The sequence below is a fragment of the Panulirus ornatus genome, chromosome 4 (assembly GCF_036320965.1).
Source record: "Panulirus ornatus isolate Po-2019 chromosome 4, ASM3632096v1, whole genome shotgun sequence".
In the NCBI taxonomy this organism is placed as follows: Eukaryota; Metazoa; Arthropoda; class Malacostraca; order Decapoda; family Palinuridae; genus Panulirus; species Panulirus ornatus.
Window position 1 is genome coordinate 49974524 of NC_092227.1, and position 12475 is coordinate 49986998.

The 12475-nt window shown below is 42.8% G+C and overlaps 1 protein-coding gene across 1 annotated transcript in view; it reads right to left on the reverse strand.

The window, feature by feature from the left end:
• Positions 1 to 12475, reverse strand: part of LOC139764797 (uncharacterized) — a 156255-nt gene that overhangs the window by 61275 nt on the left and 82505 nt on the right. The window contains exons 5-8 of the mRNA XM_071691694.1: positions 11456 to 11692; positions 8641 to 8775; positions 5294 to 5428; positions 1145 to 1279 (exon numbers count right to left, since the gene is read on the reverse strand). Of these exons, the coding sequence (XP_071547795.1) occupies positions 1145 to 1279; positions 5294 to 5428; positions 8641 to 8775; positions 11456 to 11692 (642 nt within the window). The remainder of the gene's footprint in view (positions 1 to 1144; positions 1280 to 5293; positions 5429 to 8640; positions 8776 to 11455; positions 11693 to 12475) is intronic.

The following is a 12475-nucleotide window of genomic DNA, read 5'->3' on the forward strand; positions in this document are numbered from 1 at the left end:
CCTCCAGTTGCACCTCTCAGCACACTAACATCCAAAAGTCTCTCTTTCACGCGCGCGTCAATCACCACGTAATCCAATAACGCTCTCGGGCCATCTCTCCTACTTACATACGTATACTTATGTATATCTCTCTTTTTGAACCAGGTATTCCCAATCGCTAGTCCTTTTTCAGCCCACAAATCCACAAGCTTTTCACTATTTCCATTTACAACTCTGAACACCCCATGTACACCAATTATACCCTCAACAGCCACATTACTCACCTATGCATTCAAATCACCCACCACTATAACCCGGTCTCGTGCATCAAAACTGCTAACACACTCACTCAGGTGTTCCCAAAACACTTGCCTCTCATGATATTTCTTCTCATGACCAGGTGCATAGGCACCAATAATCACCATCTCTCTCCATCCACTTTCAGTTTTACCCATATCAGTCTTGAGTTTACTTTCTTACACTCTATCACATATTCCCACAACTGCTTCAGGAGTAGTGCTACTCCTTCCTTTGCTCTTGTCCTCTCACCAACCCCTGACTTCCGAGAAATTCCCAAACCACTCTTCCCCTCTACTCTTGAGCTTCGTTTCACTCAGAGCCAAAACATCCAGGTTCATTTCCTTAAACGTATTACCTATCTCTCCTTTTTTCTCATCTTGGTTACATCCACACACATTTAGAGGCTCCAATCTGAGCCTTCGAGGAGGATGAGCACTCCCCGCATGACTCCTCCTTCTGTTTCTCCTTTTAGAAAGTTAGAATACAAATCGGTTTACGTTTTATTTATGATTACCCCAGGATTGGTATCTTTGAAAGGCTCCTAGTGTTACCCAGGACCTTTGTAAAGGCTCCTGGAAAGAGAAATCCTTTGACGAGACTGTGATCACAATGATACAGCCTTGCCAATGGTGACCTTTCACTCGCGGTGTAGCCTCAAGCAGGTTGAGTTCGGTAACACATGAATGAATGAGTAATATATATATATATATATATATATATATATATATATATATATATATATATATATATATATATATATATATATATATATATATATATTACTGGTCATAATGATAATCGAATCCATAGTTCTCATCATATTCAGAGTTTTATGTTGAATATGAGAGGGATCCAGTATACTCACTAAGAACACATCGTCGTTGGACGTTGTCCCAGGCGTAGCCAGGGTAGCAGTCACAGGTGTACATCACCGGAGGGTCGGCGTCATGACAGATGTGGCCACAGTCATGTAGAGCGGGATTCAGGCACTCGTTCACATCTGTACAGGTGTTCGTATCAGTAGTGTATCACAGCTGTCCAAACAGGCATAATTGCATGTGTAAAAGGGAATAAATTGATGGTGAAGACAGGAGTGGAAACGCGGAAGAGTCTCAAAAGAACACTTGTGGCAGCATGACGCACAGGCGTTTTACTAACCCTTGCAGTACGACAGTGTGAGCCTGTGATGTTGATGGCCGAGGCTAATGCTTTCGTACCCGCGGGTTGGTATTATTGTACTCGGCATGATCGTACCGTTGTGCTCAACGATTGTACCGTTGAACTGAAGAGGTGCGTTACCACTAAACGTTTGGTTCAAGTGAGGAAAGATTGACCAAGAGAATATATGTGTCGGAGGTGGAGGGAGCAAGGAGAAGAGGGAGACCAAATTGGAGGTGGAAAGATGGAGTGAAAAAGATTTTGTGTGATCGGGGCCTGAACATGCAGGAGGGTGAAAGGAGGGCAAGGAATAGAGTGAATTGGAGCGATGTGGTATACCGGGGTTGACGTGCTGTCAGTGGATTGAATCAAGGCATGTTAAGCGTCTGGGGTAAACCATGGAAAGCTGTGTAGGTATGTATATTTGCGTGTGTGGACGTATGTATATACATGTGTATGGGGGGGGGGTTGGGCCATTTCTTTCGTCTGTTTCCTTGCGCTACCTCGCAAACGCGGGAGACAGCGACAAAGTATAAAAAAAAAAAAAAAAAAAAAAAAATATATATATATATATATATATATATATATATATATATATATATATATATATATATATATATATATATGTATGTGTGTGTGTGTACGTAATTCATACCCTTTATTCATTTCCGTCGCCACCCAGCCACACGTAAAATGATACCCCCTCCCCCGCACGCGCGCGAGGTATCGCTAGGAAAAGACAACAAAGGCCACATTCGTTCACACTCAGTCTCTATCTGTCATGTACAGTGCACCGAAACCACCGCTCCCTTCCACATCCAGGCTCCACAAAACTCTCCATGGTTTACCCAAGACGCTTCACATGCCTTGGTTCAATCCATTGACAGCACGTCGACAGCGGTATACCACATCGTTCCAATTCCCTCTATTCCTTGCACGCCTTTCACCCTCCTGCATGTTCAGGCCCCGATCACTCAAAATCTTTTTCACTCCATCTTTCCACCTCCAATTTGGTCTCCCACTTCTCCTCGTTCCTTCCCCCTCTGACACATATATCTTCTTTGTCAATCTTTCCTTAACCATTCTCTCATGTGACCAAACCATTTCAATATAACCTCTTCTGCTTTCTCAACCTGCACTCTTTTTATTACCGCGCATCTCTCTTACCCTTTCTTTACTTTCGGTCAAACCACCTCACATCAGATATTGTCCTCAAACATATCATTTCCAGCACATCCACCTTCCTCCGCACAACCCTATCTATAGCCCACGCCTTGCAACCATATACCATTGTTGGAACCACTATTCCTTCAAACATACCCATTTGTGCTTTCTGAGATAATGTTCTCGCCTTCCACAATTTTCAACGCTCCCAGGGACAAGTCAACTGGGAGGTAAGTTTGAATGGAGAAAAACTGGAGGAAGTGAAGTGTTTTAGGTATCTGGGAGTGGATTTGGCAGCGGATGGAACCATGGAAGCGGAAGTGAATCATAGTGTGGATGAAGGGGCGAAAGTTCTGGGAGCGTTGAAAAATGTGTGGAAGTCGAGAACGTTATCTTGGAAATCAAAAATGGGAATGTTTGAAGGAATAGTGGTTTGAACAATGGTATATGGGTGCGAGGTGTTTGCTATGGATACAGTTGTGCGGAGGAGGGTGGATGTGCTGGAAATGAGATGTTTGAGGACAATATGTGGTGAGGTGGTTTGATCGAGTAAGTAATGAAAGAGTAAGAGAGATGTGTGGTAATAAAAAGAGTGTGGTTGGGAGAGCAGAAGAGGGTGTTTTGAAATAGTTTGGTCACATGGAGAGAATGAGTGAGTAAAGATTGACAAAGAGGATATAAGTGTCAGAGGTGGAAGGAACGAGGAGAAGTGGGAGACCAAATTGGAGGTGGAAAGATGGAGTGAAAAAGATTTTGAGTGATCGGGGCCTTAACATGCAGGAGGGTGAAAGGCGTACAAGGAATAGTGTGAATTGGAACGGTGTCGACATGCTGTCAATGGGTTGAACCAGGGCATGTGAAGTGCTTGGGGTAAACCTTTGAGTTTTGTGGGCCCTGGATGTGGAAAGGGAGCTGTGGTTTTCGGTGCATTATACATGATAGCTAGAGACTGAGTGTGAACGAATGTGGCCATTGTTGTCTTTTCCTAGCGCTACCTCGCGCATTTGCAGGGGGAGGGTGTTGTCATTTCACGTGTGGCGGGGTGGCGATGGGAATGAATAAGGTCAGACAATATGAATTATGTACATGTGTATATATGTATATGTCTGTGTGTGTATACATATGTATACGTTGAGATATATAGGTATGTATATGTGCGTGTGTGGACGTGTATGTATATAGATGTGTATGTGGGTGGGTTGGGCCATTCTTTCGTCTGTTTCCTTGCGCTGACTCGCCAACGCGGGAGACAGCGACAAAGTATAATACAAAGTAGATGAAAAAAAGAATATATATATATATATATATATATATATATATATATATATATATATATATATATATATATATATATATATACACTCCCCCGAGAGTTCACTTGGTTATCAGCAAATAGTAAATCAAGCGAGTGACTGTGACATTGCACCTTTACGAAATTGATTTATATTATATGAAAAATGTATGTATGTTCGCCTTTAGCAGTCTTACGTATGTTCGTCCTTCGTTATCCTGATTTTGATTTAGCGAACAGTGTTTGTGGCATCTCTATCGTATATGGAGGATACATGTTTTTTACTTCTCAGAGTATTATATGACCGATATAAATGATGCTGGATATGGTCGTGTGTAGATGGCAAAGAGATATTTTATTTGCGGGCGAATTCTGTTTTGTTGGGACGTTATGAACTAGAGGTAATATGACGTTCCGAATCGGAGTATCATTTATAATGCTGCTATGATGCTGTTTCTTTGTCAGAGAGAGAGAGAGAGAGAGAGAGAGAGAGAGAGAGAGAGAGAGAGAGAGAGAGAGAGAGAGAGAGAGAGAGTTTGCTAATGAGAAATATTACAATGGAAGAAAAATATATATCATGGATGTTAGAATACTCCTTAATGGGATATGTATAGATTAATACAATGTTGAGTCATAAACTGGGTTTATGTATTCATGTTCTCGGGTATTACATTTTATGATCAAAGGTGTACTGCCACACCTGGACTCACCATGGCGGAGTTCCTGTTTATTCTGAAAGTGTGAAATCCAGTAAATAATTTCATATACCAACACCTTGTTTCTGTCTCTGATGTTCAGATGCAATAAAGCACACAACATACAACACACGTGGTGAAACAAATCTAACAATTAGAATCTTGGTAATACACATTTGTAAACACATATGCTAGTTTATGTAAACACATGTACTAGTTTATGTAAACACAGGTACTGATTTATGTATACGCATGTACTAGTTTATGTAAACACAGGTACTAGTTTATGTAAGCACAGGTACTGGTTTATGTAAACACAGGTACTGATTGATGTAGACACAGGTACTGATTGATGTAGACACAGGTACTGATTGATGTAAACACAGGTACTGGTTTATGTAAACACAGTTACTGATTGATGTAGACACAGGTACTGATTGATGTAAACACAGGTACTGGTTTATGTAAACACAGGTACTGCTTTATGTAAACACAGGTACTGCTATATGTAAATACAGGTACTGGTTTATGTAAACACAGGTACTGCTTTATGTAAAAACAGGTACTGCTTTATGTAAACACAGGTACTGCTTTATGTGAACACAGGTACTGCTTTATGTAAACACAGGTACTGCTTTATGTAAACACAGGTACTGGTTTGCACCTCTTGTGCTAAATGGCGCGAGGGTAGAAGGGGTAGACTTACTGGTGCAGGAGCCGCTGGCGGACCTCAGGAAACCTTCCTGACAGGGACACGTGTGGCCGCCCTCAGTGTTGACGCACCGCTCATGCTGGCGGCAGGGGGAACTGCCTCCTGCCTCCTCCTGACACTCGTCCACGTCTGTCCACCATAAAGAGTTTTAAACAATTCATTTATTTTTGAGACATGTTCACCGTTTCCCGCTGTAGCGAAGTAACGCCAAGGAAACCGAAATAATGTTGTCGTATGTTCACATCCACAGTTCAGCCCTCTCGTCAGATGTACTGAAATCTGAACCCACGATCCACAGCCAAGCCTTACAGACAAATTCTATGGTTCCCCAGACTGCTTTATACGCTCTGGTTCAGCCCATTGACAGCACGTCACCAAATCATTTTCCCAAGAGCACTTTTCTACCTCCTTAGTGTTCAGGAGACGATGCCTCAAAGCGTCTTTCACTCCCTCCCTCCAGCTCCTTCTTGGGAAAGTATGACTCTTGATTGTCTGGGGATCGTGGTATCTGATGGGTATATTTCTGGAGACCGGCTGGGAGGTCGGTTGTCTATAGAGCTTTCCGGGTTATTTCAGTGTGTATTGTGTCTTGTCATCGTTTGGTCTGTTCGGGATGTGTGAGTAGAGGTTACTGAAGTGTGAGGCAGGGATGAGCTTTTTGACTCTCCTTGGAGGCTGTTGGTAGTTATATAGTGATTAGGGTGCTATCATCTCCATCATCCGTATCCGATCCATGAATGTCATGTACAAATCTTTGTTTCTCTTGTGCATTTCTCGCGCACATTTTCACTGCAAACGCGACCATCTTACCCACATACTCTCTGGCACTCCTGACACTATATTGTTCCTCGTCAGACCGGTGCTCGGTGAATGCCACCATCCCAAGAGAGCTGATGTGGAGAAAGTAAGGGACTGTGCAGGTGTATGGTGCATGTTGGGAGAAGATGGCAGGACTAGCTCCCGAGGTAGTCCTGTTTTGATGACACAAAGTAAGACCAGCAACCCTGAGGTGGAGGGTAGTGCCAACTGTGCCACCCTGGGCGGCTACTGTCAAAAAGTGTGTGTGTGTGTGTGTGTGTGTGTGTGTGTGTGTGTGTGTGTGTGTGTGTGTGTGTGTCTATCTGTCTGTCTGTTACTTTCCAAAAGACGTAATAGAGCAAGATGCCAAGTAAGTAAGAATTTTTCCCCTCTAATGCTCGGTTATCTGTTATTGATGCTACCTCGCTCATGCGGAAAAGGGTGAGTATATATATATATATATATATATATATATATATATATATATATATATATATATATATATATAATATGTATACATGTGTATGTGGGTGGGTTAAGTCATTCCTCGTCTGTTTCCTTGCGCTATCTCGCTAACGCGAGAGACGGCGGTTAAGTTATATATATATATATATATATATATATATATATATATATATATATATATATATATATATATATATGAAATGGTTTGGGCACATGGAGAGAATGAGTGAGGAAAGATTGACCAAGAGGATATATGTGTCGGAGGTGGAGGGAACGAGGAGAAGTGGGAGACCAAATTGGAGGTGGAAAGATGGAGTGAAAAAGATTTTGAGTGATCGGGGCTTGAACATGCAGGAGGGTGAAAGGCGGGCAAGGAATAGAATAAATGGGATTGATGTGGTATACCGGGGTCGACGTGCTGTCAATGGATTTAATCAGGGCATGTGAAGCGTCTAGGGTAAACCATGGAAAGTTGTGTGAGGCCTGGATGTGGAAAGGGAGCTGTGGTTTCGGGCATTATTGCATGACAGCTAGAGACTGAGTGTAAACGAATGGGGCCTTTGTTGTCTTTTCCTTGCGCTACCTCGCAAACATGAGGAGGAGGGGGATGTTATTTTCCTGTGTAGCGAGGTGGCGATGGGAATGAATAAAGGCAGACAGTGTGAATTGTGTGCATGTGTATATATGTATATGTCTGTGTGTGTATATATATGTGTACGTTGAGATGTATGGGTATGTATATTTCCGTGTGGGGACGTGTATGTATATACATGTGTATGGGGTGGGTTGGGCCATTTCTTTCGTGTGTTTCCTTGCGCTACCTCGCAAACGCGGGAGACAGCAACAAAGCCAAAAAAAAAAAAGAAGAAAAAAAAAAAAAAAAAATATATATATATATATATATATATATATATATATATATATATTTTTTTTTTTTTTTTTTTCCCAAAAGAAGGAACAGAGGGGGCCAGGTGAGGATATTCCAAAAAAGGCCCAGTCCTCTGTTCTTAACGCTACCTCGCTAACGCGGGAAATGGCGAATAGTTTAAATATATATATATATATATATTATATTTAACCGCGGTTTCCCACGTTAGCGAGATAGCGCAAGGAAACAGACGAGGAATGGCCCAACCCACCCACATACACATGTATATACATAAACGCCCACACACGCACATATACATTTCAGTGCATACATACATATACATACGCAGACATATACATATATACACAAGTACATATCCATACTTGCTGCCTTCATCCATTCCCATCGCCACTCCGCGACTCACGACATTCACTGGAAACCAGTCACTTTCCTCTCCTCCTACTCCTACACATGCCTTACATCCATGGTAAAAACTTTTCACAGCTTCTAGCAACTTACCTCCCACACCATATACTCTTAAAACCTTCCACAAAGCATCTCTATTCACCCTATCATATGCCTTCTTCAGATCCATAATTGCTATATATATATATATATATATATATATATATATATATATATATATATATATATATATATATATATATGTCAAGACCATAATGAACTACTTTTCAGATTCAAAGTGATTTCCAAGCTCAGTGTTTGGAGCACTTCTCGCACCATCACTATCAAGAATGAGTCATCATCCCATCTACATTACCACTGTCATGATCATCCTCACTCATCACAATCAAAATCTGGAACACATCGTTACTTTCACCATCTTTAACACAACTTCCATTAATAGATTTCAGTTGTCAGTTCACAATCATCATCATCATCATTACGCTATCACCACACTCATCATAATGACCGTGTTGAGTTGTTGACTATCATTATCATTACACTATCCCCACAACTCTCACCATCATGACCATGTTCACTTTCACCGTCACCTTATCACCAGTGTCCTCACCATCATTATCATGCTCACAATCCTCACCATCATGACCATGATCACAGTCATCGCCACGCTATCACCACAATCCTCACCATCATGACCATGCTCACAGTCATCGTCACCCTATCACCACAGTCCTCACCATCATGTTCACCATCACCACATAAACATCACCTTCGTACTGGTTACCTTGACACGAGTCCCCAGCCAGGACGAAGCCGTCATCACACTTGCAGACGAAGCCTCCCTCTTCCGCGTCGGCGTCCTCACACTTCATGTTGGAGCCAAGTCCACAGAGGGCGTCCCCATAGTACTGGCAGGGACCTGCTTGGCCACGGGGAAGATGAGCGGGAGGAGAGAGAGGTGAGAGAGGCAGGCAGGAGAGGAATATTGAGGGGTGGAGGGTGTGGATGTTGATCTGTGTCACCAGAATTAAGTTATACATCCGACAGGGGCAATGTGAAATGCTTGGAGGTGATTGGGTCGAAGTCAGCAAAGGGAAGGGTCAAAGGTCAAGAGAGGAGGAAGGCGAAGTGTGGGTAAACGATGAGGTGAGTGGAGACAGGAGAAGGGAAGGTCAGAGGTCAATGGAGGTGAGGATGAAGGGTCTAGGAGATTGGTCTTAGGAGGACAGTCTGAAATTCTCGGGTGTTTCCAAGGCCCAGGACGGGAGGCATGAGACGTGAGGACACACAAGGACTCGTCTTCCACCTGTACAACTGAATATAACAGCAACAGATCACTGGCTCCTAATGAGGCTGTTTGTGATCGCTTAATAAAATAGAAAATCGTGGATTGATGTGGTAGGAGAAAGACAAACATTTTTTTAAAAAGAAGACCTGCAAGCTTATCGTGTAGCCAAGGAGGTGCAAATAATGTTAGTCGTGGATTTGAAGCGAAATGTTTATAAAGTTTATGCTTAAGCGTATCTGTGGTACTGCTTTTAGTTACTCTTGTTGATAAATCATTCCATAAGTTAACAATCCTGTTGAAGAAAAAGTACTTCGCCTCATTCGAGGTAAAACGTTTGCCCACGAGTTGGTATCCATGACTACAAGTGAAATAAGACAAATCTATCCGTAAGTGGCTCGTCAGATCGAGATTATCGGAGACAGTCAACTCTAAACTGGCTATTCTCTCATAAATGGATTCTCAGCATAACTTTGTCTGGCGTTACTACATAAGGCACCGAGGGATGACTTACTATCTCTCCCGTGGTTAATACTCTAAGGACACGACTGTGCGTCTGGCAACGAGTATACTATCCATAAGGAGTTTCGGTCGTAACTTTATCTAAAGGAACTCGCACGAAAGTCACCATGGAGCAGAAATGCTTTCTTGACGAAGTGTTTAAAATGGTATATTAAGCTATTAGTGCGTTCTGTATGACCTGTATGTGTGTGGCTGGATTTGTCATGGAGGGAGTTTAATTAAGAGACTAGATGGGGCAACAGGCGTCCGGGCGCCAACATAAATGTTGACACACGTGTGGTGGTGAGTCAGGTGTTGCCTCACTTCCATACACCTGGCCCATTTCCTGCACAAACTATGCCAGTTACCAAGAGAGAGAGAGAGAGAGAGAGAGAGAGAGAGAGAGAGAGAGAGAGAGAGAGAGAGAGAGAGAGAGAGAGAGAGAGAATATTACGATCACACTAGAGTACCATATGGCCGATCTAGGTTTTTCACATGAAGCTCTTATGATCTTGGAAGCCTTTTCGTCCAGTATTCTCATTTTTTAAGAAATAGAGAAATTTGTAATGTGGCACATTGCCCCAGGAAATCGTTCGGTGAAAATTTACCGTACATGATCAGACATCTGGTTTTATGATCATTCAGCTGCCCATAACATGCAGAAGAAACAACTTAGAGAACATATGTTAATATTGAGCTTTGATGTTTAGTCTTTGTTGCTTAACTACAGGCGAGTGGATCGTTGCTGTTGGACTTGCAAATTATCTTTTCATTCGTTTGGTGATATAATGATCGTAAGAATCTAGAGAAATTTGTGATTCTCGTGCAGTATACAGACGGAAGTTCAAGGCATTGTGTAGGCTATGCACAGCATATGGTACTGGGTATCGTACAAGTTAATGGGTAGTTCACGTTATTAATTTCTTCGGGTGAAGAATGGCCTCAGCTACCCATCCCCCCCCCACCCCCTCATGAAATTTATGATAATGATAATCTGTTTTTGAAACTGGTGCTTAGATGAGCAAAGACAAATGAAATTTATTTCCCCAGACTGTGTGGCCTCCCAGAGGCTACTGTTATTCAATTCACAGCCAGAATATGAAGTCCCACACATAACGTGAAGTGTATTTCGTGTGATGAGTTGCGACACTGTTCTGTCTCGCTGGAACATCCGACGTATGAGCAACCTCAGGTCGCCTGGTGAGCCAGCGCCATCTGGATGGCTGCCGATCACCCTTGGCCCACTAGCCTGATGGCCCGGAGCGCCACACGCCATGCCGGTACCCTGGGCCGATCTAGTTTCTAAGTTATTGTTGGCAGTGAGGAAATCCAGGGTGTGGCGCTACCTTCATGATATTGCAGGCTGAGAGAGAGAGAGAGAGAGAGAGAGAGAGAGAGAGAGAGAGAGAGAGAGAGAGAGAGAGAGAGAGAGAGAGATTGTACAGCATCTTATGTGTATGTGGAGCAGAAAGAAAAACATCTGCTAGTGAAGGGGAACTTGACAGTCACTGTTGTGCAAGGCTCACAACGCTTCCATCATTATGAGAGAGAGAGAGAGAGAGAGAGAGAGAGAGAGAGAGAGAGAGAGAGAGAGAGAGAGAGAGAGAGAGAGAGATGCTTTTTCTGTATCATGCAAATATTGATCACACTACATTATATCTGACAAGTCAGTATTGAAGTTGATTTCCACTCGTATCAATCTGCTCTGAGATCTTGTATATGATCTACGGCCTTGATACTTCATGGTATGAATCAAATTATTTCATGAAGGAACGGGACTAACAGAAGCACTTGTGGCTCTGTGGTGACGTACTCTTGCATGCCTTGGTGAAGGGATCGAACCTGAGGTGACCAGGACAGGTACAGGAGACCACATGGCAGGTCATATGGTAACAGCTACCCTCGGGAGGGCAGGTCATGACCCCCGACCCACGGCATAAGTCTGGACAAGGACAGTGTGTGCCAGGGTCGGCAGGGTCATGCGTCCAGTTGGTAGCGCAAACACACTCGCCCTCGACAAGGTCAGCGTTCACCCCACAGTTGACCTCGGCTGAAATAAGTAAGGTCAAAGTCAAGCAGGGCCAGTCAGAGTAAAGAGAAGAGTCTTTTTACTTCTCGTTTCCCCAGACCTTAATTATATCAGAGATCTATTAGAGTTATTGGTATAATTAGATTTTAGGAATTATGAACAGGACAAACCTAAATATGTTGTCAATTACAACCTATCTTCCTGAAGAGATGACGAGATGCTCATCTTATATAGCCACTGAGGGCTTTAGGTAAATTTACCAAAAAACTTTACCCTTCATCTATCTGTCTGACCTTATTATCTTAAACTCCGGTTCCGTTTACATGGGTTGAATCCTGTATTGACATTCTCAGTTCACTGTCGCATCCGGAGCTTGTATCCATGTTCTAGGAGTGAGTGTGGGTTTCCTTAGGTGTTTCTTCAATTGGGATACATGTTTCTATTAACACCTTCTTCCTATAACACACTCGCAAATATACACAAACACATCTACCTATCTGTCTGTGAAAGTAAGGGATGGTGTGGCACCTTTCCTGAAAGAGTTATGGGAATGCGTTCCAGAATGTAAAGAAGTGAGTTCCACATTAATGTGGGTGAGAATGAAAGTGGACCATGAAAAGAGGATGGGTGACGTTGGTTATGCACCTGATAATGAGAAAAATGAGAAAAAGGGTGCTTTGGTTAGAGCTGTGTGTGTGATTCAGCAATGTTGATGTAATTGATCGATTATGGGAGATTTGGTTGCAAAAGTGGGTGATGTGGCGGTTGAGGGTATAGCTGAGGGCGGGGGCATGATGTACCCAG